Consider the following 20,334-nt stretch of genomic DNA (forward strand, 5'->3'; position numbering starts at 1 on the left):
AGTATCATTGTGAAGGTTAACGAGGTAAGATTTGGAAAAGCCAGAGCAACGAGCAGTTTTGAATCGCACACGGCAAGAGTCCTCGAGATCTAAGCAGACACTAGATGGGAGGGCTCTGGCGGAAGCCTCCTATAGAGTTACTATATACACTTTTATATAAGCCTAACTTTCAATCGGTAAACATGCCTATCTGGTCGCACTTGGCGTCTGCTTCCCTTTATTCGTCCTTATCCCGTCTCCAGCAGCGCGATAAGGCTGTCGATGGTAAGAAAACTCAGGGTTGCTTGGCTCAGGAGGCGAATCTGGCTCAAGACCGGACGGCGCAATCGAGGGCATCTGACAGGGCTGACAAACGTGCGCTCGGGCTCACCAAGACTGATTGGCTGCTCTCGACGGCCAACATCAAACATCAGCTCGCTGCCTCGAACACACCATGGGGCGAACAAACTCATGGCTGCAGGAAGCAGAGACGTACATCGTCATGAACGCCGCCGTAGATCATCGCGCAGATCCTCGAGACCTCCAGACAGCGAAGATGTTGCCCGCAACGCCAGTCGTGCGGTGTCCGGGCCCGCCACGAATTCTGCGCCGGACTTAGCAGAGATACGACGAGCGCGGGAGGCGTTCTATAGCAGACCGGTAGAGGAGCGCCAAAGCGAGGATCCTGGCGCAACTCGAGCCACGTTCTCTAGACCAAAATCCACCCGGACTATATCCAGGAGAAGTGGCAGGGAACACCGGCGCAAACCCCACGATGATACCAAGAGACGGGCGAAAGAGCAGGAACGGGAAGACAGCAGTGTCTACGTGTACAGTCGACCAGCTGCAGACACTAGTACTGGGAGCATCAGGCAGTCAGACGCTCAAAGGCCAGAAAGAGCAAAGTCTTTGAGCGGCACACATCGTGCGTCCTCCACCAAGCCGGTAATACGTCGAAGCAGGACGACTGCTCGCGCTCGCAGCTCAACCATCACCGCTACTGCTACGAAGTCCAACGCTGGAGAGCCCGCTACTGCGGCGAAGAGAAGCGCACCCACATCGCCCGTGAAAGAGCGCCGAAAGAGCACTGGTCTCCTGGGTTCTCTCTTTGGCATCAAGCCCCTTCCACCACCAGCCCCACCAGAGAAGGTCGAATGCGTCGTTTGCTTGGCGGACGACATCCTTTCCAACCGAGCTGCCCGCCTCTCCTGCGGTCATCGAATGTGCCATGCATGTTTAAAGCGACAGTTCACCCTGTCCGCATCTGACCCGCAGCACATGCCGCCGAGGTGCTGCACATCCAAGCCCATCCCCCTGAGACACGTCGACCGTCTCTTCGATGACAAGTTCAAGATTATGTGGAACACAAAGTACGAGGAGTATACCACTAAAAACCGCATATACTGCCCTACCCGTGGCTGCGGCCAGTGGATCGATCCCTCCAACATCCGCATGGACACCGCCGCTGGCCGCAAGTGCGGGAAATGCAGCAAATGTAAGACCAAGGTCTGCGTACTCTGCAACGGCAAATGGCACACCCGCAAAGAATGCCCTCGGGACGAGGAGACGAAGAAGTTTGTCGAGATTGCCAAAGAAAACGGTTGGCGGCGCTGCTACAACTGCAAGGCCATGGTCGAGCTGAAGGAAGGTTGTAACCACATGACATGCCGCTGCACAGCCCAATTCTGCATGCTGTGTGGTGAGGTTTGGAAGACGTGCAGCTGTCCGTGGTTCAACTATACTCAGCTTGATGAGGCCGATCGCCTTTACATGAACGTACCACAGGAAGTGAGACAGGTTTTCCGTCACTTTCCGCCGCCACCGCCTCCACCTCCGCCAGGGGTAATTTGGGGGCCTCCGCCCGCCGGCCCAGACAATAATCCGCCTCCGCCTCGTCCGCAACCGAATAACGAGGATGAATTTGCCCGTCGCCGCCGCCAAGAAACAGCCGACGAGGCTCTCGCCCGCCGTCTGCAAGCTGCTGCTCTCGCAGATCTTGGCGCCGACCTTCATGGCGCTGCCGAACCCGATCCTGCGGCCATCGATGCCGAAGTCTACGGTCTTGGCAACGCAGGCACGCACCACATGAACGAGACCTATCAGGTCACGCCCGGGAATGATGGACGGCCCGCGCTGAGGCGGTCGAGGACGACTGCGGAGCGCAGCAGGGGCTGGTTTGGGCGAAGGCAGGCAGCGAGACAAGACAGTGGTACAGGGGAGTCGAGCAGGGGGAGCGTTGATGCGTCGGCTATGGCGGGACTAGCGGATGACGGTGGTGGAACTGGCGCTGGAAGGGTGGGGGCTTGGTTGCAGCATGTTGAGAGTGGCCCTGCGGAGACGGCGGGGCGGAGACGAGCTAGTTGAGCAGTGGATCGTTGTTTGAAGCTCAAGCAATTGGGTAGGTCTTGAGCAGGGAGTTTGGGATCGGGATACCCAGTTTGTAGCCATGAATACGTGTTTTGCGCTTTGAGTTTCAAAGTCAAGAAAATGTGGATAGCATTCGCGTGTTGTTGCAGGCCATACAATATGTCCAAAATGCATCAAGAGCTCTCCCTAATCATGGTGAGTTACGCAGCGGAGCCTACAGCCACCCATTGTTGTTGGCAAAACCTCAGACCGCTCGCTAGCAACTTCCCAGCCACACATCGCAAGATCTCCAGGGGCTGGGAATGTTTGCAGAAACGAAGCAAGACATGACGAAAGTGCATCAGAATTTTGAGGAACTGGCTGGCAAATCTCCAGCAGCTGTTGCACAGCCGTGAGGCCGAACTACGATCAGCTGGTCCCACCAGCTCTAAAGTCTACTCCTCGAGCTCAAAATGTATTCGCAGTATCTACTAAATAGCCTACCTTTTGCTTTCACGTGCGGCTATAGAATAAAGAGTGCTAGGTATCCTATGCCGTACATAAGCTTCAAATTGGTAGAGTAGTAGTCAGGCGAGCTAAATAACTCGGAGCAAATCACAGCAATGGCGTCCCCAAAAGTTGTTCTCATCACCGGCGGCAATAGTGGCGTCGGCTACGAGGCCGTCAAGATCTTTCTGGAGGCCCACAAGCCCTACCACGTTCTTCTCGCGGCTCGTTCGCTGGAGAAGGCCACGGGCGCCGTGGAGAGCATCAAGAAGGAATGCCCAGGCGCGAAGAACACCGTTGAAGCGCTCGCTCTCGATGTGACCAGTGACGAGTCGATCAAGAAGGCCTTCGAGCAGGTCAAGGCCAATCCAGGGCACGTCGACGCCCTCATCAACAACGCGGGTACGCACCCCCCTCTATCCTATAACATTCCACTAACATTCCCAGGCGCCACCTTCGACCCGGAATTCGTCGCCGGCAATGTCTCTCTCCGTGACTGCTTCAACAAGGCCTACGACGTCAACGTGACCGGCGCGCACATCACCAGCTGGACGTTCATGCCGCTTCTGCTAAAGTCGGCCGACCCCCGCCTGCTCTTCGTGGCCGGTCTCTCCCATATGACGGTGGCAAACGAGGGCCCGTACTTCCCGACGCCGCCTCAGCCGGCCGGCTGGCCCAAGCAGATCGACTTTGAGACCATCGGATACCGCTGCAGCAAGACGGCGCTTAACATGCTGATGCTGGACTGGAACCACAAGTTGAAGGCAGATGGCGTCAAGGTCTGGGGTGTCGGGCCTGGCTTCCTGGCTACGAACCTGGGAAATATGAAGGAGAAGGTCAAGGGGATGGGCGGTGGGCATCCGAGCGAGGGCGGCGTGCTGTACAAGAAGGTTGTAGAAGGGGAGAGGGATGATCAAGTGGGCAAGATCATTGACAAGGACGGGCTTGTGCCATTATAAATAGAACAAGGCGGATTTGAGATGAAGTAGGGAATGTTGCAACAGCATACTCTTGTCATACCCTCTTCCAAGCAGGTGATAGGGTAAGTTTACCACCCCCTAATCGCGCGAGCTTACTCACCCGCTAGAACGGGTAAAGTAAGATAGAAGTTAGCGGTACATATTTAATAGATAGGTGGGTAATCACTAGCGAATACCTACTACTATACGTTTTTGAGCTTTTCTTTTGCCCTTCTCTTAGGCGTCTTAAGATCCTTGCGGACTTCGATGGCCACTGTGTGATTGAAGTTTGACCTTGGCTGCAGATATTATATAAGAGCAATGAGTGACTGGCATGTTGGCAGGCCGCAGAGTCCTACGCGTGCTCGAAGTGAGAAGGAGTTTGGGATAGTTTTTGGAGACGGGACAAAGCCTGAGTTCATAGAGCACTCAGCAAGATGGGACAGAGGACAGCCCTCGCTGTTATTGACTACAAGGTAAATCACTATAGATAGAGTTCCTTTAACGCGAGGAGACTTGCTTCTTCAAGCTAGTACAGATTGTAGCACGGATAGAGCGAGCGAGTCACTAAGAAGCGCGCACCCCCTCGTGTTCACCATGATGCACACTAATACTGCTGCATCCACCAGTTCTCAATACACCGCAGATCAACAAGGGCAACCGAAGCACGTCGATGGGGAATAACTGGACACCTCTCATCAGCACAGCTCTCTCCACCGACTCACGCATTCAGACAAGACCGAGCAAAGATGCAGACACTCACAGGACCCTGAAAGCCCTCGCAACCCCCGGCGTTTGCGCCGGCCTCCTAATCCTGCTCGGACAGCCCTGGTAAAGAATATCACTCAGGCAGTCCGTATTGGCATAGACGATGATTCTGGTCGGATCTGGGGCATTATCCGTCCGAGCATCGAACGTAACTTGGCCGATACGGATGGGGGGAGTAGTCAGGCATCTGTTGGTGGTGTTGCCGGATCGCTGGAAGTTGCCGCTGGGGCCCCAGAAGCCGACTTCCCAGGCCGAGGCGGTGGCGCTGATGGCGAGGAGGGTGGGAAGGAGGGAGGGCTTCATAACGGTTGCTGGGAGTGTCGGTCAGTTGTGCGTCGTGGAAGAGTTGTGTGGCGCGAACTGTATCTTGTGCGAGAACTCTCTGTTGTGTGGATATTGCAGTAGGCACGCAGGTGGTTTCTACGGTTCAGAGCGCACATTTGCGCCTTCTTGTATTGTCTGGTCCAGACTTGGCGGATTCGAAGGCACTGTCCCGCGTACGCCTTCTCCTCAGTCTATCTTCGGAAGTGCGCGCGATTACAACTAGCACAAGGCGTCCAGCAAGGGGAACAGCGAATAAGATGTCGTAAGCGCTCTACGCGATGAGCGCCTCGTATTCAGTCGAAGCCTGTACTACTGCGTCGCGTTTGTGGATGAAGCCGCGCGCAATGTGGAAAAGTGGTATCGGAGAAGTACAAGCCGTGGAGAAGAAGCCAATCGGACACACAAGCATGTTGAGCGGGCCGCATAAGGCAGTGTCGAATCTCGATAGGTCCACAGGGCGATTGACCTTTGATGTGTATCGTCTGGTAGTGAGTCGATGCTTAATATTCAGGTACGAGGCTCTCTATATTTAGAAACGCATGAACGGAATATGGAGACTGAGAGATGGAAGAGAGTTTTAGAGCATAGAGCCTCGCAGACCTCAGCGTGATATACAGAGGGCTCACTCCGGGCTTTGGGACACTCACTAAACAATCAGCAAGAATCAGCGATCCACAGGACATATGCAGTTGCCGGTTCAGAAGCTATGAGTGTAATTTGAGTATGTAGAGCGGACAAGAGTGAACTCGAGGGTGAGGAACGTGCGGGCAAGTAGCGGATGGGAAGGGCCCTACGCCAACTCGGCCCCTAAATTGAAGGATCTACAGCATCGTAATACGGTTGTTGGTTGCAATACGAACGTTGCAAATGGGGATGGAGCCGTGTGGAAGGCAGGGCAACCACCAAAGGGCCCGTGCACGTCGCCTGTCATGCGGAGAAACAGCCCGCCATTCGCTTGATGATCGCAGACCAGGTACTCGGGTTCCGGTCTGATGCACGGTTTTAGACAAAGCTGGGGTTGAAAGTTTTTACGAGGACCTGCTATGTTAGGCAAAGCCGCATGTCGGAGTTGAAACTGGAATTAGGGCGGCACTTTTTCTAGCTCAAAAATGGCCTCACAAGGCTCGTATCGCGCTAGATTAACACTACATGACATCGGCCAGTCGTCCACCAGCCTAGACATAGCCGACTCCCAATGTGTGGGATCTTTCCTGCTGGAGGTCCGCGAGTATTAGCACAAACCGCCCACATCACGGAGCAGTGGAGACCAAATAGTCTGCACACATGTCATGCGCCTGAAATACTCGCATGTTAGAATTCAGCATCAGCGATCACCTCGAGGCGCACCGCTCCGGCTTCGGTATGCGAGCCGTTGTATGAGTGTGCTCGGATGGCTAAGGTAATCCGATGCGCAATCATTGATCCGATGTCTGCACTATGTACTTACGATTGCGCTTGTCCTACAATCTTCCTGCAGTTGCATACACAGGTCTCGCTGTCTACAAAGAACGTCAGGTATCTTCCAGCCGGCCCCCGGCAGTGCGATTGATGTCGATGCGATACTCAACTTTATTACCAAAGTTCTGGAGAGTGGCGTCGCCGTAAGATGCTATCGACATGTGCAAGGCCTCTGCCGTTACGGTGATATAGAGCTGCAAGAATCTTGTGGTATGTTCAGGCTGGAATGCTCCTACCTTTCTGCAGGTTTCGTCTGTTACCTACGCTTTCCTTGTTCGGTATACTCGGCCAGAATACAATCCGATAAGTGACGACATCTGAAATCAACGCAGCATCCATCTGGCCAATCGACGTTGGGATTTAAATCAGAAGGTCACAAAGTGGGGTTGGAGATCATGCGCTGAAAATCCCGATAAGCGAACCGTGGTTCAGCGAGGGCCGACCCGTCGGCACGGACACGGTGCGGAATGGAAGGTGCAACGCGCAACGGACTGAGGCATGCCATCGTGCAGGGCCAGGCCGTGTGGCCGTCTTGAATGCGCATTTCGGGTCGGGAGACGCTGTAGATACCGTGTAGCGTCTTGCAGAAGTTGCAGCACAGGTCTAAGAGGTTTGAATTTGTTGGTGCTGCGGCGAGGATGACTACGCGGAAGGCGGTATTGGCTGCTGCGCTCGTTAGTCTAGCCCCGCCCCAAGGTGCACAGAGGTCAGCGGGGCTGGCGATTCTCCACACGTAGCCGACTATTTCCAATCCAAAGATCTTCTTGGTCCATGGATCAACGGCATCGGAAGTGATTGGGCCGTGCAGCCCACATCGGTGCTTCGTCCATAAAGCCTCGCCCACCCCCCGATCTTTCTGCTTTTCTTTTCCTCTCCACACCACTGCATATCTCACCGCGATACAAACTTGAGAACACACGAACGGGAATATTAGCAGTTTCAAACAACAACTTCTTCTCTGCCATCACAAACAACCATGGGTGTTTGCACGAAGGTCAGAGACTTCTTTAGGCGTGTGTTCCGCCCACAGCGTCATGCCGACAAACTTCGGGTCGAAGACGCCCTTAATGAAATTCGACAGCCAGGGTGGAAGGGGCCACTACCGAAAAACTGGTCCACAGAACCCCCATACGGGCCTGAGAGGCTGCACAAGCAGCAACTGGGTGTGAAAAAGCTGGGAGGAGCGACACCGGCGCCTGCACCGGTGAAAGCTGGTGGGAGGCCGCGCGGTAGGAGGGACAGCTTTGAGCTGTCGACAGTCCAGGAGGAAGGAGCGGGTGAGTATTAGACGTATTTCCTTTGTTATCTTACGAATTTCCTTTGTTCTCAGTCGGGAGGGGAATGGCCGGTCCGAAACTGCAGCGCCCAGCGTGTGATCACCAGGGCCAACTCAGTGGAGGGCTTGTTTTCCCTAGCACGCATGGGAAGCCAACCTTACAGTCCCAGCGCTAGTTCGCAGGTGTACCTGGACGGCTTTCATGCGTGCGAATCCCCACTAACCGGCGGGCCCAGTAAGGAGCGCTCGCTTGTCTCCTGAACAGCTTTAGCCCCAGCATACTAGCGGCTCTGCGCTCTTTAAGCATCCGCGAGTCCCAAAGGGTAAAACCGGAGGGGCGGGTGAAACCTGGCATTCGCTTGTCCATGGGAGTAGCCTCGGGCGTCAAATCCGACTCTACAGGTCCAAGTCCTGTCGCCTGGGTACCCTTTCGGGGGTAGCAGAGTAGAGCGGTGGTGAGTATTCCTTCGTATGTCGTGATAGTGGCTTCTTTCTTCTCTTTCCAAGTCATTCAAGTGCCATCCAATGCTCCTTCTTCTTACTTGCAGGCTGCAGGCTCATGCTGAGCATCTACAGAGGCAAGGATTCGATCAATCCCTGCGTTGTTGGCCTTTTCTTCTTACAATAAATAAGGTATAAAGAGGGGACTCCAGTGAAATCTGGAAGTCAGCCTTTGAGTTTCATCATGTCGTTGAAGTTGCCTTGCGTTTGCTCGGGAGCGCTTGTGCAACGGATCTGCACGATGCGGCGCCACCGTCGATCTCCCGCTCTGGAGGCTGAAGGTTACGAGTGGCCTTATGCTATGTCCTTCAGTATCTCAACAAGCCTGATAAGGCAATGAAACGACATAGGGTCTGCAGTCTCGGCATGGAGCGCTGCTAAGTTTTCGCTTGCATTTCTTTGTTTTAGGTTTACTTGAGCCAACCGCTCCCTTGTGCAACTCCATATGTTTTACAGTCACTTTTCCATGGGTCGCATTGTGTGTCGTTGGCAAACCGCAGCCTTTTTTACTGTTTGATTACTCTAGTTGCGGAACGAAGTTCATTTCCGCCACAACAGCCAAGCAAATCAATATAGACAGCATAAGAGTACTTTATGTGCAGCCTACAAAAAACTAATACCAACACCGAAGCTAACCCCCTTCCTCCCCTCCTCTCCTTTCCTCAGCACAAGCGGCAAGCTGAAATTCAGCTCAAACCTCGCCATCGGGTGCGCGTACACCAGCCCAAGCCCAGCCGCGCAACTCGGCAGCCCAGTCGTCACCTCCCTGAGCGTCCGCTTCATGCCGTCCGCAACCGCATCGCTGTCCATGACGCCCTCCTTCGGCTTGCCTTTGAGCGCCAGTAACCGACCGCCGTTGATGAATGCCTGCAGCCGCAATGGCGTGTCTTTACCAACACGCGGAAGCGGTATAAGTAAACTGGCGCCACCAGCGGCGTAAACATCTCCGCCGACGGCATTGGGCCCGTCTCGGGGTCCTAGGCCTGAAAGCCGGAAGCCGCGGACGTCGGTAGGTCCACCGAGCTGAAACCGGTCGTTGATACGTGATTGGACTGGGATGTCGCCGCCGCCGACTGTGAGCGGGTAGAGCATGCCCGCTCGCAGTCCAGCGGTAAACGATACGCCGCTTTCGCCTTCGATACCTGGAACGGGTATCGGAATCGCAGCCTGACTCTCCAACTCGAGCTTCCCGAAGCCGACGTCGCCCTTGAGCGGACCGAAGCCAGCAATCTCGGTGGTCGACTTCAAGAAATAGCCTCTCGATGGTAGCAGCGGCGTATCTCGCTGGTCATTGATCCAAGTATGCGAGACACTGCTCTTAAAGCTGTCTCCTGCGTCCGCGCGGACGGTAGGCGACGCGTTCTCAGCTAGTCCCGTTATCTGCCGCCAGCTGCCCGAATAGCCAAGCTCGTGCCTGTGACCTCCGCCCGCTATCCATTTCAGCTTCGTCGCGCCGCCCTTCAGGACTTCCTCATGGCTTGCCCAGTTCTTTAGTGTCGAACTCGACATGCCACCGAGCTCCAAGAGTAGGTCGGGATTGCTGAGGACGGGCGTGTCGAAAGCGACGGAGTAGGCTGATCGCGTGCGTGTGCCTAAAGAGCCGCCAATATTGAGGGTCTCGGCGCCGCCGAAGATGTTTCGAAAGGTGCCATTGAGGTAGGCGGAGCCTTCGGCGTGACCGGCTTCGGTGCCGGTGCGGATGGTGTAACGGGACTTCTCACGGGCGGAGAGGTAGACGTCGATGTCGGTGGGCGTGGTGGAGGGGTTCGAGGGGTCAGGCTTGTCGATGAAGATGGAGATAGGGGGCTTGAAGATGTCTGAATACTGTCAGTGTCTGTGTATGGCGTGGGTGAATCGGGCCCATGTTGTACCAAAACGTTTCAGCTTGTCCGCAGCGGTATGGATTTCTTGAAGGACATCTTCAAGCGTCTGAGGACCGTCCTTGTTGGCGCTCAGCAGGGGATTGAAGATTCGTTCGAGAAAGCCTCTCCGAGTATGTGTCGCGTGAAGTACCCGGACGGAGGATATGGTGACGGGAAGGGTTGAGTTGCTTCCGACCTATGCGCGCAATCAGAACTGGCTAGAGATGGTCGAGCAATGGAAGTCAATGGTACCAGCTCCGCAACTCTAGCTTGTGCTCTCTCATATTGCGCGTGTATCCGAGCGTTTGCTTCCTGATCCCGCTTCGCCTGCTCCTGCGGGTCGAGTTTCTGCCTCAGCTTCTCGAAGACCTGCAAATTGGGAGCCTCTGGTTAGCTTCGGACTCAAAGAGGTGACGACGAGGTCGCTTGATGGTGAACAGGTGAACATACATCGTCTTCGAGCGGCGAAGCCATTGGAAGTAGCTAGAGCCGGCTGGTGAAGCTGCAAACCGGCGCGATGCAGAAGCTGTGACGGCGGTACCCAGGTAGCTTCACCGGCAGTCCTGCCAAGACAATCCAGAGGTGCACCGGAACCTCATCCGCAGCATCTCTACACCTTTCGCCTCTCGCCTCTCACCTCTACAACCACTAACCTCACTCCCACCACAACTACTTCTTCAGTCACACAATCCTTACAGCCTCAAATCTCGCTACTTAGGTATCACCTATCCGTATCCACCGCTCTTTCCCTACAAAACAAAGTTCAGGCCTACCGCCCTCAACAGCCCAAATGGCAACGTCAGCCGCAACCAAGCGCCTTACTAAGGAATACAAATCCATCTCCGCCAACCCACCCCCCTACATCACCGCCCACCCTTCCGAAACCAACATCCTCGAGTGGCACTACATCCTGACGGGCCCGCCCTCGACGCCCTACGAAAACGGCCAGTACTGGGGCACGCTGATATTCCCGCCGGACTACCCCTTCGCGCCGCCCGCAATCCGCATGCACACGCCCTCTGGCCGCTTCCAGCCCTCGACCCGGCTCTGTCTCAGCATCAGCGACTTCCACCCTAAGAGCTTCAACCCGGCCTGGGAGGTCAGCACCATCCTGCTCGGGCTGCAGAGCTTCATGACGAGCGAGGAGATGACGACGGGGTCGGTGCGGGCGTCGGATGCGGAGCGGAGGCTGTTTGCCCAGCGGACGCGTTGGTGGAATAGCACGGGTGGTGGGACGAGCCAGCGAAGCATTGCGGGTGTGAGCAGCAGCAATAGCAGGGGGATTGGTGCGATCAAGGCGGGGGATGGCGGGGTCAAGTTTAAGGCGGAGTGGCCGGAGCTAGACGAGGAGAACTGGAAGTGGATGAAAGAGAAGAGGATCGATCCGGCGACTGGGCTGGTGGTGCCAGAGGCCGATGCTGCTGCGGGGCATGGATCGTGTTTGCCGGAGGCGGCGGCATTGAGGAGAAGACCTGGAGGAAGTCAAACGGGGCTGGGCGTGGTGGTCGAGGGCGGACAGGTTGCGAGAGTGGCGGGACAGAGCTGGGTGAGCAGGAACAAGTATCTGCTGGGTGTCGCGGTGCTCTTCGGGTACGTCATCATCGCGAGGCTGTTGGGCGAAGGGAGCAGCACTGCAACATAATTGTGTCGCTCCTCTCGTTCCCGTAGGGCGTCTGGTCGGGAGTCATGGGCGTTATGGTGGGTAATCGGATGGGCCGGTCTTTTAGATCAGGGCGGTTGATGGAATTGGGAGCGGTCATCACGGTTGCATACGGACGAGCATTAGCGGGTGTTTCTCATGTCCATCCTCGGATAAAATTCGTTCCATACTGGGGTCTTCTAGGGCTGAAGTGACAACGATGTGCCGTATACTTCTGCTTTCACATGTTGTACACGCTGGGGAGGACTATACGCTTGGGAGCCTTCTCGCAAGCATCGAGATTGGGTTACGCTTACGATATTCCTCATAACTCTCCATGCCACAAGCTATGAGCCAGACGCCCTGCGTATACTACAGCTACTGCATGCTACGCTTCGAATACAAGTCCATGAGCCCATTCGTCTCGAACCTGAAACCAGACGGGATAGATATTGATTCCCAGCAAGGTCCCATCACGCAGGCGTACGCAGCATCACATTGAGCCCTAACCCATGGACTTCCAGTCCGTGAAGATTTCGTATTACTATTACTGTTATGCCTAGCTATCGGCGGATGCTTGTGTCGATGCTCGACTAATACGGCGGCGTCGAAACCGCATGTATGAACGTGTCTTCGCAGCTGTCATCGGCTCCCTTCCACACAATCTGGAACTCCAAGTCAGTCTAACCCCTAGGCAAACTCGAGTTCGCAAAGCTGGTGTAGCACTCACCACTTTCTGCTCCAGATCACCAACACAGATGCTCCACCCCTCGCTCTCACCATCCACAGTCAACAGATAGCCCCCCTTTAGCGCAAGGTTCCCCGCCGGCTGCTCCTCAGGCAGGAACTGTAGTTCTTCATCCTCCACAACCGATGTCGAGTTGTACAGGTGGACGGCAGGGCCACGTGGCGCATTCGCTAGTGTCTGCAGCGTGCCATCGGTGAGGTTGAAGGTAGGTAGACTGCCGTATCCGGGATCGATGATTCGGAGGTAGTAGCTAGGCTGGTAGTAGGGGTCGAATAGACTGAGGGCCTTGACGTTAGGCAGGGCGGATGAGTTGGTGGTTGCGTTGCTCGAAGAGGTGGTGACGAGGTAGAAGGACGAAAGACCAGCTGCAGTCATGCCGGATGGGTATCCGTATGTTTGGGGTGAGGGAAGGGCGGCCACAGAGGTGAAGAGGGCGGAGAGGGTTGCCAGGAGACATGCGCGTGTGTTGACCATCTTGACTTATTTGGGGAACGCGAGAATAACAGAAAACGCTATGGCTCAAGATGCAAAAAGACGTCGTGGGCGGGTGTGTATTTGAGGTAGAGACAACGATAAAAAGGGTTCTTAAGTAGCTCCTCATGGCCCACATGTCAGTCGGCTGTTTTCGTTGTCGTACCACCTCTCATCCTTGTCCCACTATGACGCATGATATTCAGGAACCGCGGGTCCTCGGCGTGGGTTACTGCCATGTTTAAAGGGGCTACAGTCCGTTGCGGACGGAGGTTGGAGTTAGTTGTACGCAGAAGAACCCGAGGTAAGCGGCTGCTCTCCTTGCGCACACAGTGTTGAAGCAGCCATTTGACAATGCAGAATTCGTCAACGAAATCGTTGTTTTCATTTTCATCCAGTCAAGCGGCCGTTCTATCTTTAGCAGCGGCTCCGCATGCTCGTCATTGCAGGGTCCAGCGCCCCAGCCGTTCAGTCTAGCCGCCGTTGGATGGTACCTTTTCCGTGCGTCCCGTTGCGACTGGCGCTGTCCGAGCATGGGTATTCGCTGCCTTGTAAGCCAGCACCAATACGTTGTGTTTTTGAACTAGTTTCAAAGGCAATTGGGGCTTATGATGCTTTCCACAAATTCTCATTGAGTTGTTGATCGTCCCATCCTTGGAAGTCTCCATGCGTCGACGAACAATTTCACATCCTACAAGTGGTAGTTTACGTGCAAAATAGCTCTGATCTGTTCCAACAAAACACAAATCTGGCAGTCATATTCCCACGCGTTAGAGACCACAGAATGATCCAACAGCGACTCAGTTATTGAGCCGGTTAAGAAGTTCTTTCATACAGCTGGGACATTACATGTTACGGATCGCGTGATCACCAGCACTGATGAGTATGCCTGCGGGCAACCTATGTTGTCCGGTTTCTGTGCTGACGAGCATTGATATAGTGTCGGAGTTCTTCGAGTTTTAACTGCACGAGAGGTACGCAATCTCTTCCAAATGCTCTTTTCGCACTTCGTGCGGCCTAAGGACCCAAAAGGCGCGGTCTGCCATCTGGAGGGGCACGAGTCAGCATTGGGCTGAAGGAATCAGTACAATCGTATCTTTAAATATCTTGCAAGCCGCAGATTGTCGGTTGAGTTTAGGTAGGTATGTTCCCTGACCAATCCCCTGCCAGCCTCACGCAAAGCCGAATACGGTAGATGTCTGACGCAGAAATGCCTGGTTGACGCTGCTAGGTATGCCGGCTAACCATGTTGCATTGAAAGTATACTGTCCGGCCTTGCGAGGGTGCTTCCAAGCCGTTCTGACAGGAGTCTACAAGTATTGTATCAGAACGTTAGACATTGGCCTCAAACATAGTTCGCGATAGAGGCCAAGTACTCATCCCGGCCGCAATAGCTACAAGTCTTCGCAAAAAGAGCATGAATTCAGCTTCAATAGCCTTCCGCTGCGAGAGTCCTTCAATATATTTAGTAGACTACTGCCGTGAGAGAATGAATTTGTAGGTGCGTCGGCACTGATAACTATGGGACCAACACGTACACCTCAAACAGATACAGTCTTTCAACTGGGAGCGAACTGCTCCTCCACCTGTCAGGTACCATGTCAGATGCCATGTCAGATGCCATGTCAGATCCATCCACCGGTCTACAGTACTGCAGCATCCAAACATCCGGGGACTCGATGGAGGTGAGCTCACGCCCCTTGCCGCGCCAAGCGCCCAACTCCACAAACACGCAGGAGCCACGGCCAATCAGCGATCCCACCTCCCCCGGTCCTGCGATCGCGCCGGGAGATCGCAACAGCCGGGGGGAAGCTGCTGCTTGACCTCCGCCAACTTCCATCCACGCGCGTCGCACTTCCATTCAACAAACATCATCACTACGCGCGCATACCTCCCGCATTATCGCGCATCATCTCGTTGTCTTCGCGACCCAATTGATATCCAAGTATCCCTACGCGCTTGCATATACTAAGTACTCGACGTCATCATCAACAATGGCCGACAAAGACATCGAAGTAGGCGACAAAGGTAAGCTTCATCTTGTCTCTTGCTTCTTCGCGATATACGCGCTTCTCAGAGTGTCGCTGCGCGACAGACGCGCTCCACACCATCATGCAATCGCAGTCAAACACGCGCCAAACAGCCACTACGCGCGATCCCTCCTCAGGCCTTCTGTTTACTCACTAACACGTTCGCAGTATCCTGGAAATGGGGCAACGGCGCGCCCAGCGGCGAAGTTGCCGAGACAGCCACGGAAGGCGAGATTGCTATCCAGTCGAACAAGGGCAACACCATCAAGAAGAACGCCAGTGCGGAAGATCCGGCTGTGCACATCGCGCGCCCTGGCAACGACGTCGTGAAGCGCGCGCACGAACTCACGGTCGAGGAGAAAGGCGAGGGCGCTACGGAAGAGAGCAAGGACGATGGGAAGGCATCAGAGGACAAGACTGCGGAGGGAGACGAGAAAGCGGATGAGAAGGGAGATGAGAAGATGGGAGATGCCGCTGACGCTAAGGCGGACGCGGCCGAGGCCAAAAAGGACGACAAGGAGAAGGAAAATGGTGGCATGAAGGCAGGGGAAAAGAGGAAAGCGGACGAGGCAGAGGAGGACGAGGAAGCGGAGCAGGCCGATACCAATGGTGATAAGAAAGCCGAGGATGCCTCTGAGAAACCGGCAAAGAAACAGAAGACTAACGACGAGACCAATGAAACAGAGGAGAAGGACGACAAGGAGAGCGGCAAGGGTAAGAAGGGTCGTGGACGGCCGAAAAAGGGAAACAAGCCCGCAGCGAAGAAGCGCCAGCCCAAAAAGGCTGCGACGGCGGATGGCGAGCCAAGGAGGAGCTCGCGGAACAAGGCCTAGGTCACACCAAAGTGTGGGGGGTGTTGAAGGCAGTGCGCCTTCACGAAGGCGCTATCAGGTGCACGATGACATGCTTTGGATAAGAATCGTGGTCGGATATGAACTACGGAGGGCGTAGGGGTAGCATGCATGGGTTCTTTCGCTAATTTTGCAAAAGCTACATGCTTCTTGTTACCGGCATGTACGATAACTACTTATTGTTACGGCTATTGCTAAATCATTGCTGACCGGATACGTCCGCTAAACAGCCTCTCACGAATATTTGCTGAATAAGCGTTGATTCGGCTCAGTGTGGAACATTCAAACAAAGTATCAACGCACTAGAAAGGGTTTCAGTCCGCTATTTTCTCTTTAGATTGGGACGCTCGCACTGCCGTTTCTGCAACACAGTCAGAAAGTCGGTCCGCCGTTGTTTTGAGTAGGTCTGGAGGTTAGGACGGGATCAGCTCAGAAAGGAATTCTCATTCATAGAGGCGAAGTACGATGACGCCTCTCCGATCCGTCTTGAAACTTGAATGTGATATGTGTTCATCATGTGGATTAGACCTATGAGAAAAGAATGCACAACTCACTTAATTCTATTAAATGTGAGAGCTCATAACACGGGATGCTTGAGCTTCTAGACGGTCTTTCCGGATTTAGGACCTGGAAAGACATTCTCTAGCCCTCAGTCATGGATCTTGACGTGCTCGCTTGGATTCAGTCCTGTCCAGTCTTAATGATGTGGGCTATTGCAGCGAACGAAGCTCTTATATAGCCTGGACCCCGCTGCAGCTTGCTCAGTTTTACCGGCACGACAATATTGTGAACCATGTGTTCCCATCAGGATCTTCTCCACAGCAGCAAACACAAAACGAGCCTCCAGCATATCCAAAAGAGGTATCTGACGCTCCACCCGACGAGACAACGATGCCTCTTTTCACGGAAGTGCCGTTGTGCGTCACTCACATGGCCTAGTATGCTAACAGGCCTCTGCAACTGATGTTGCCATTTCCGTCTTCGCTGATGAATCATCTCTTGCAGTCCAAACGCTGGACAGACAAGAAGGACATGAATGCTGTAAGCTGGTGGGCCTTGCGAGCAACTGGGCCAATGTCACGCCGGGAACTCAAGTAGGGGCCGAGGAGCTCCCTCCATCTAATGAACGGACCTGCCGTGTGTTGTCCAAAGATTCGTCAGGAAAGGACCATTGGGTCGTAATTGAGATAACAAGTCCGTGAAACGGAAGTCCTCTACCCCAGCCCATCCGTCGTGTTGCCTCCATTTCCAGTTCTGCAGCCAGGTTTTACGGCGCATCCCTCTCAACGCTACCACTGAAGTTAGGTGTCAAAGCTGCGATAATCATGCCAAACTCGTATGCGAGCATGGCGGTTCAGCCCAATACCTCCGCTGCGCAGAATCAAGTTAGGTGTTACCTACCCCAGCCTACATAGTGGCAGCAGAGGGCTGGCGAAATGGTCCATTCGGCCAGCGAAGTCTAGGGAGAAACCGAGTTGCAAATGCAGCATACAATCAGGCTCGAGAGGCTAAGTTACTTTTTAGAGTCAAGCAACTGATATGCTGATTAAGAATTTCCTGTTACACGTGATCAGGTCAATCGGCTTTCTCATGACATCTGACTCGTGCCATCGCAACCATCCCAAGGTATACCTAACCTAGGTACTCTCAAGACAATGGCTCCAGCACAATCCGAAACCCGCTCACCATACCGCGCCTCCCGTGACCGCTCAAGGTCACCGCGCCGTCAACATGAACACTCCCGGCACAAGCGCAGGCGGACCGCTTCCCCACGACCTGTCGTTCTACCCTTCAATTCCAGACAACTGGCAAAGCGTGACTTTGCCGAATACAAACCAACTTTCGCACTTTACCTGGACATCCAGAAGCGGCTGGTGCTGGAAGAGCTCGCCGAGGGCGAGGTAAAGGGTAGATGGAAGAGCTTTGTGGGGAAGTGGTATGCCGATCCCAATCCGTGGGAGCAGAGCCGCCCGCCTATGTCTGGATCACGAGGCTAACATGGATGAGGAATCGTGGAGAACTCGCAGAAGGGTGGTATGATCCTGCTACAAAGCAGAAAGCTGTCCAATCCTCCAACACCGTTTCGACAAAATCGTCTTCACCCGCAAGACAACGGCGCTCATCACCGGACTACGCCTCCGGAGCGCCGCCACAAGATGCAGATACGGACACTGACGAAGACGCTATTGGCCCAGCGCTGCCCAGTCAAGATGTTCGCAGTCGAAGAGCCGGACCGGCCGTACCAAGCATGCAGGATCTAGATTTACGAAACGGTACTATATTAACGTCCTTCCAACCCTGCAAGCCGTGCTAACTATGGCGGTAGAACAAATCTTCGAAGACTCTGCTAACCACCTGGCCGATGTCCGTTACGAGAGGAAGGTCGACCGCACAGTGCAAAAAGAGCGCCTCGAAGAGCTTGTCCCGCGCGCAGACCCAGGCAGCCGAGAACGACAACTCGAGAAGAAGCGGGAGATTGCCGCTACACATCGGTCCTTTCGCGAAGCCAAGTCACCGGGAGCTGAAGAGGTTGGCGAAAGTCAGCTGATGGGCGATGATGGTATCGAGGCATTTAGGTCACGTAAGAAGGAGATGGAGAGGAAGAAGAATGAGAGGGAGATCAGGAAGGAGGAGTTGCTGCGAGCTAGGCTTGCGGAGAGGGAGGAAATGCTGGAGAAGCATAAGGCCAAGGAGGAGAAGACGATGGAGATGTTGAAGGCGATTGCAAGGGAAAGGTTCGGCTGATGTGGCAGCCTCGTCCAATAACAGATATAGCAGTGGGGTAACTATTTCAAACAAAAGAGCATTGTGGAAGCGCAGACGTCATGATCACGAGGGAATCGTTCCAATGGGCAAAGATACGTCCGAAGGTCGCGATGCAGCACCATAAAGCGGGCATGGTATACTGCCACCGACTACGAGCTACATGCGCCATACGCTCGCCATTCTCGAAGCTCTACGAGCGCTACGGCCTTGTCCCTTCAAATGTGCAAATTTACGAAGACATTCCATCCGCCTTGCTGTTTTCTGGACAACTTTCTCTCCGCATAACGCGACAGAACGCGACATACAAGCAACCATCGATCGGACCCCGCGCCGACTCCAAAACTGGAATATTTAGACCGCGTTGTCCTGCCGACGTCAGTGTCCGAGATCTGCGCGGTTGCGGAATTACGCACCCGTCTCGCTCTGTCCGCGTGTGTGCAGACACGTATAGACCGAGGCTTTGGCTTCGAATAGCCACATCATCGACAGGCCGAAAGCCAAAATGATGCTGCACCAATCCCCTGCTGCTCCGATTCGATGCGGTCCTCTTGTTTATACTATTGGTTACGCGGCGAGACTTTTGCATGTCGGCTTCTCGTTTCTGTGTCAACAGCTTCTCGTACGTCTCGAGGTAGCCGGAAGCCATAGTCCTTGCAGAGAACCGCTGCTCAAACACCTTGCGGACGGTTGCCCGAGATAGTGTCTCCACGCGTTGGACTGCTTCGACGGCGGCCGCTTCATCGTGGACAACAAGCCCCGTCACCCCTTCATTAATGACCTCTGGCACAGAACCGTGGCTGAAAGCAATGACTGGCGGCCCACAAGCTATTGCTTCGATCATCACAAGGCCAAAGGACTCTTGCCAGTCGATGGGAAACAGCAGAGCGACTGCGTTGCCCAGGAACTCCGCCTTCTCCGTGGCGCAAATTTCGCTGACGTATTCGACGTGTGGAAGCGCCATCATCCATTTGATCTTTTTTTCGCGGTAATCCCGTTTAACATCGTCGATCTTGGCTGCGACTTTGAGCCTCATGCCTGCAGCTTCAGCAATGCGGACTGCCCGATCGACACGTTTCTCTGGCGAAATGCGGCCGAGGAAAGCGAGATAACTAGGTTAGACATCTGGAATCGGCATCAAGAGGTCCTCCGGCAAGCCGTGGTAAGCTGTCGAGACCCAGTTCGCGCAGTGGCACACGCTGATTCTTTGAAATGGAGACCAGCGCCTGATTGCAGAAGGTGAAGAAGAGTCGCATCTTGGCTGGGATAAGACTTCCGTGGATTGTGGTCACGGAAGGAATGGAAAGACGGTCAAACAACAGGTTGTGGTAAAACTCATCGTGGAGATGCAGCATGTCGAACTCGAGTTCATACTGGTGGCTGAGCTTCGCTTATGGATGTGCGGTGTCTTATCCCGCTTGCATGGGCAACTCCAAGACCATTGACATGACACGATGGACGACGCTCTACTATGAGCAAGCATTGAGGGCGGACAAATAAATCTTCTGGTAACCTGTCTACGAGCCAGTGCGAACGGTACGCATCCATCGTGATTGAGACCACGCCGGACAAGATCTCATCAAAGCTCCAACGCCAGCTCAGACACCGCTTGAACGTTGAACTACAAGGCCGGTGCTGCGAGTGGAGGCTCAAACCACAGAGCTTCACAGCCGCCTTGCGTCCGGCGGCTCGACCGCGGCTGAGACCGCTTCCCTAACGGCATGACACAAGGCGCAGGACAACTGGCAGCGACTCGGATGGGTGTTTGACACGACGGCACACAACACGGCAGGCGGGAAGCTAAAAGACGGCTTGGGCGATAGCCTAGGTGGACATTGACTTGGACGGATCT

At 54.5% G+C, this 20,334-nt stretch overlaps 9 protein-coding genes across 9 annotated transcripts; 5 read left to right on the top strand and 4 right to left on the bottom strand.

The window, feature by feature from the left end:
- Positions 1-450: 450 nt before the first annotated feature.
- W97_04638 (uncharacterized protein) lies at positions 451-2,343 on the top strand (the record flags this gene model as incomplete). The annotated part of the gene is made up of 1 exon (XM_007782527.1): positions 451-2,343. One exon carries the CDS (start codon positions 451-453, stop codon positions 2,341-2,343), a length of 1,893 nt encoding a protein of 630 aa, XP_007780717.1.
- A 605-nt stretch (positions 2,344-2,948) lies between these two features.
- On the top strand, positions 2,949-3,791 carry W97_04639 (uncharacterized protein; the record flags this gene model as incomplete). The annotated part of the gene is made up of 1 exon (XM_007782528.1): positions 2,949-3,791. The coding sequence occupies one exon, from the start codon at positions 2,949-2,951 to the stop codon at positions 3,789-3,791; it is 843 nt and encodes a 280-aa protein (XP_007780718.1).
- A 759-nt stretch (positions 3,792-4,550) lies between these two features.
- W97_04640 (uncharacterized protein) lies at positions 4,551-4,862 on the bottom strand (the record flags this gene model as incomplete). The annotated part of the gene is made up of 1 exon (XM_007782529.1): positions 4,551-4,862. One exon carries the CDS (start codon positions 4,860-4,862, stop codon positions 4,551-4,553), a length of 312 nt encoding a protein of 103 aa, XP_007780719.1.
- Positions 4,863-8,721: 3,859 nt separating this feature from the next.
- On the bottom strand, positions 8,722-10,454 carry W97_04641 (uncharacterized protein; the record flags this gene model as incomplete). The annotated part of the gene is made up of 4 exons (XM_007782530.1): positions 8,722-9,935; positions 9,990-10,176; positions 10,233-10,349; positions 10,431-10,454. 4 exons carry the CDS (start codon positions 10,452-10,454, stop codon positions 8,722-8,724), a joined length of 1,542 nt encoding a protein of 513 aa, XP_007780720.1.
- A 316-nt stretch (positions 10,455-10,770) lies between these two features.
- W97_04642 (ubiquitin-conjugating enzyme E2 J2) lies at positions 10,771-11,622 on the top strand (the record flags this gene model as incomplete). The annotated part of the gene is made up of 1 exon (XM_007782531.1): positions 10,771-11,622. The coding sequence occupies one exon, from the start codon at positions 10,771-10,773 to the stop codon at positions 11,620-11,622; it is 852 nt and encodes a 283-aa protein (XP_007780721.1).
- Positions 11,623-12,212: 590 nt separating this feature from the next.
- Positions 12,213-12,841, bottom strand: W97_04643 (uncharacterized protein; the record flags this gene model as incomplete). The annotated part of the gene is made up of 2 exons (XM_007782532.1): positions 12,213-12,284; positions 12,350-12,841. The coding sequence occupies 2 exons, from the start codon at positions 12,839-12,841 to the stop codon at positions 12,213-12,215; spliced, it is 564 nt and encodes a 187-aa protein (XP_007780722.1).
- Positions 12,842-14,832: 1,991 nt separating this feature from the next.
- On the top strand, positions 14,833-15,701 carry W97_04644 (uncharacterized protein; the record flags this gene model as incomplete). Its single annotated transcript, XM_007782533.1, has 2 exons — positions 14,833-14,866; positions 15,037-15,701. 2 exons carry the CDS (start codon positions 14,833-14,835, stop codon positions 15,699-15,701), a joined length of 699 nt encoding a protein of 232 aa, XP_007780723.1.
- A 1,673-nt stretch (positions 15,702-17,374) lies between these two features.
- On the top strand, positions 17,375-18,464 carry W97_04645 (uncharacterized protein; the record flags this gene model as incomplete). Its single annotated transcript, XM_007782534.1, has 3 exons — positions 17,375-17,673; positions 17,727-17,992; positions 18,046-18,464. 3 exons carry the CDS (start codon positions 17,375-17,377, stop codon positions 18,462-18,464), a joined length of 984 nt encoding a protein of 327 aa, XP_007780724.1.
- Positions 18,465-18,836: 372 nt separating this feature from the next.
- On the bottom strand, positions 18,837-19,518 carry W97_04646 (uncharacterized protein; the record flags this gene model as incomplete). Its single annotated transcript, XM_007782535.1, has 2 exons — positions 18,837-18,851; positions 18,895-19,518. The coding sequence occupies 2 exons, from the start codon at positions 19,516-19,518 to the stop codon at positions 18,837-18,839; spliced, it is 639 nt and encodes a 212-aa protein (XP_007780725.1).
- Positions 19,519-20,334: the final 816 nt, after the last annotated feature.

Source organism: Coniosporium apollinis (assembly GCF_000281105.1).
Source record: "Coniosporium apollinis CBS 100218 chromosome Unknown supercont1.20, whole genome shotgun sequence".
Lineage (NCBI taxonomy): Eukaryota > Fungi > Ascomycota > Dothideomycetes > Coniosporium > Coniosporium apollinis.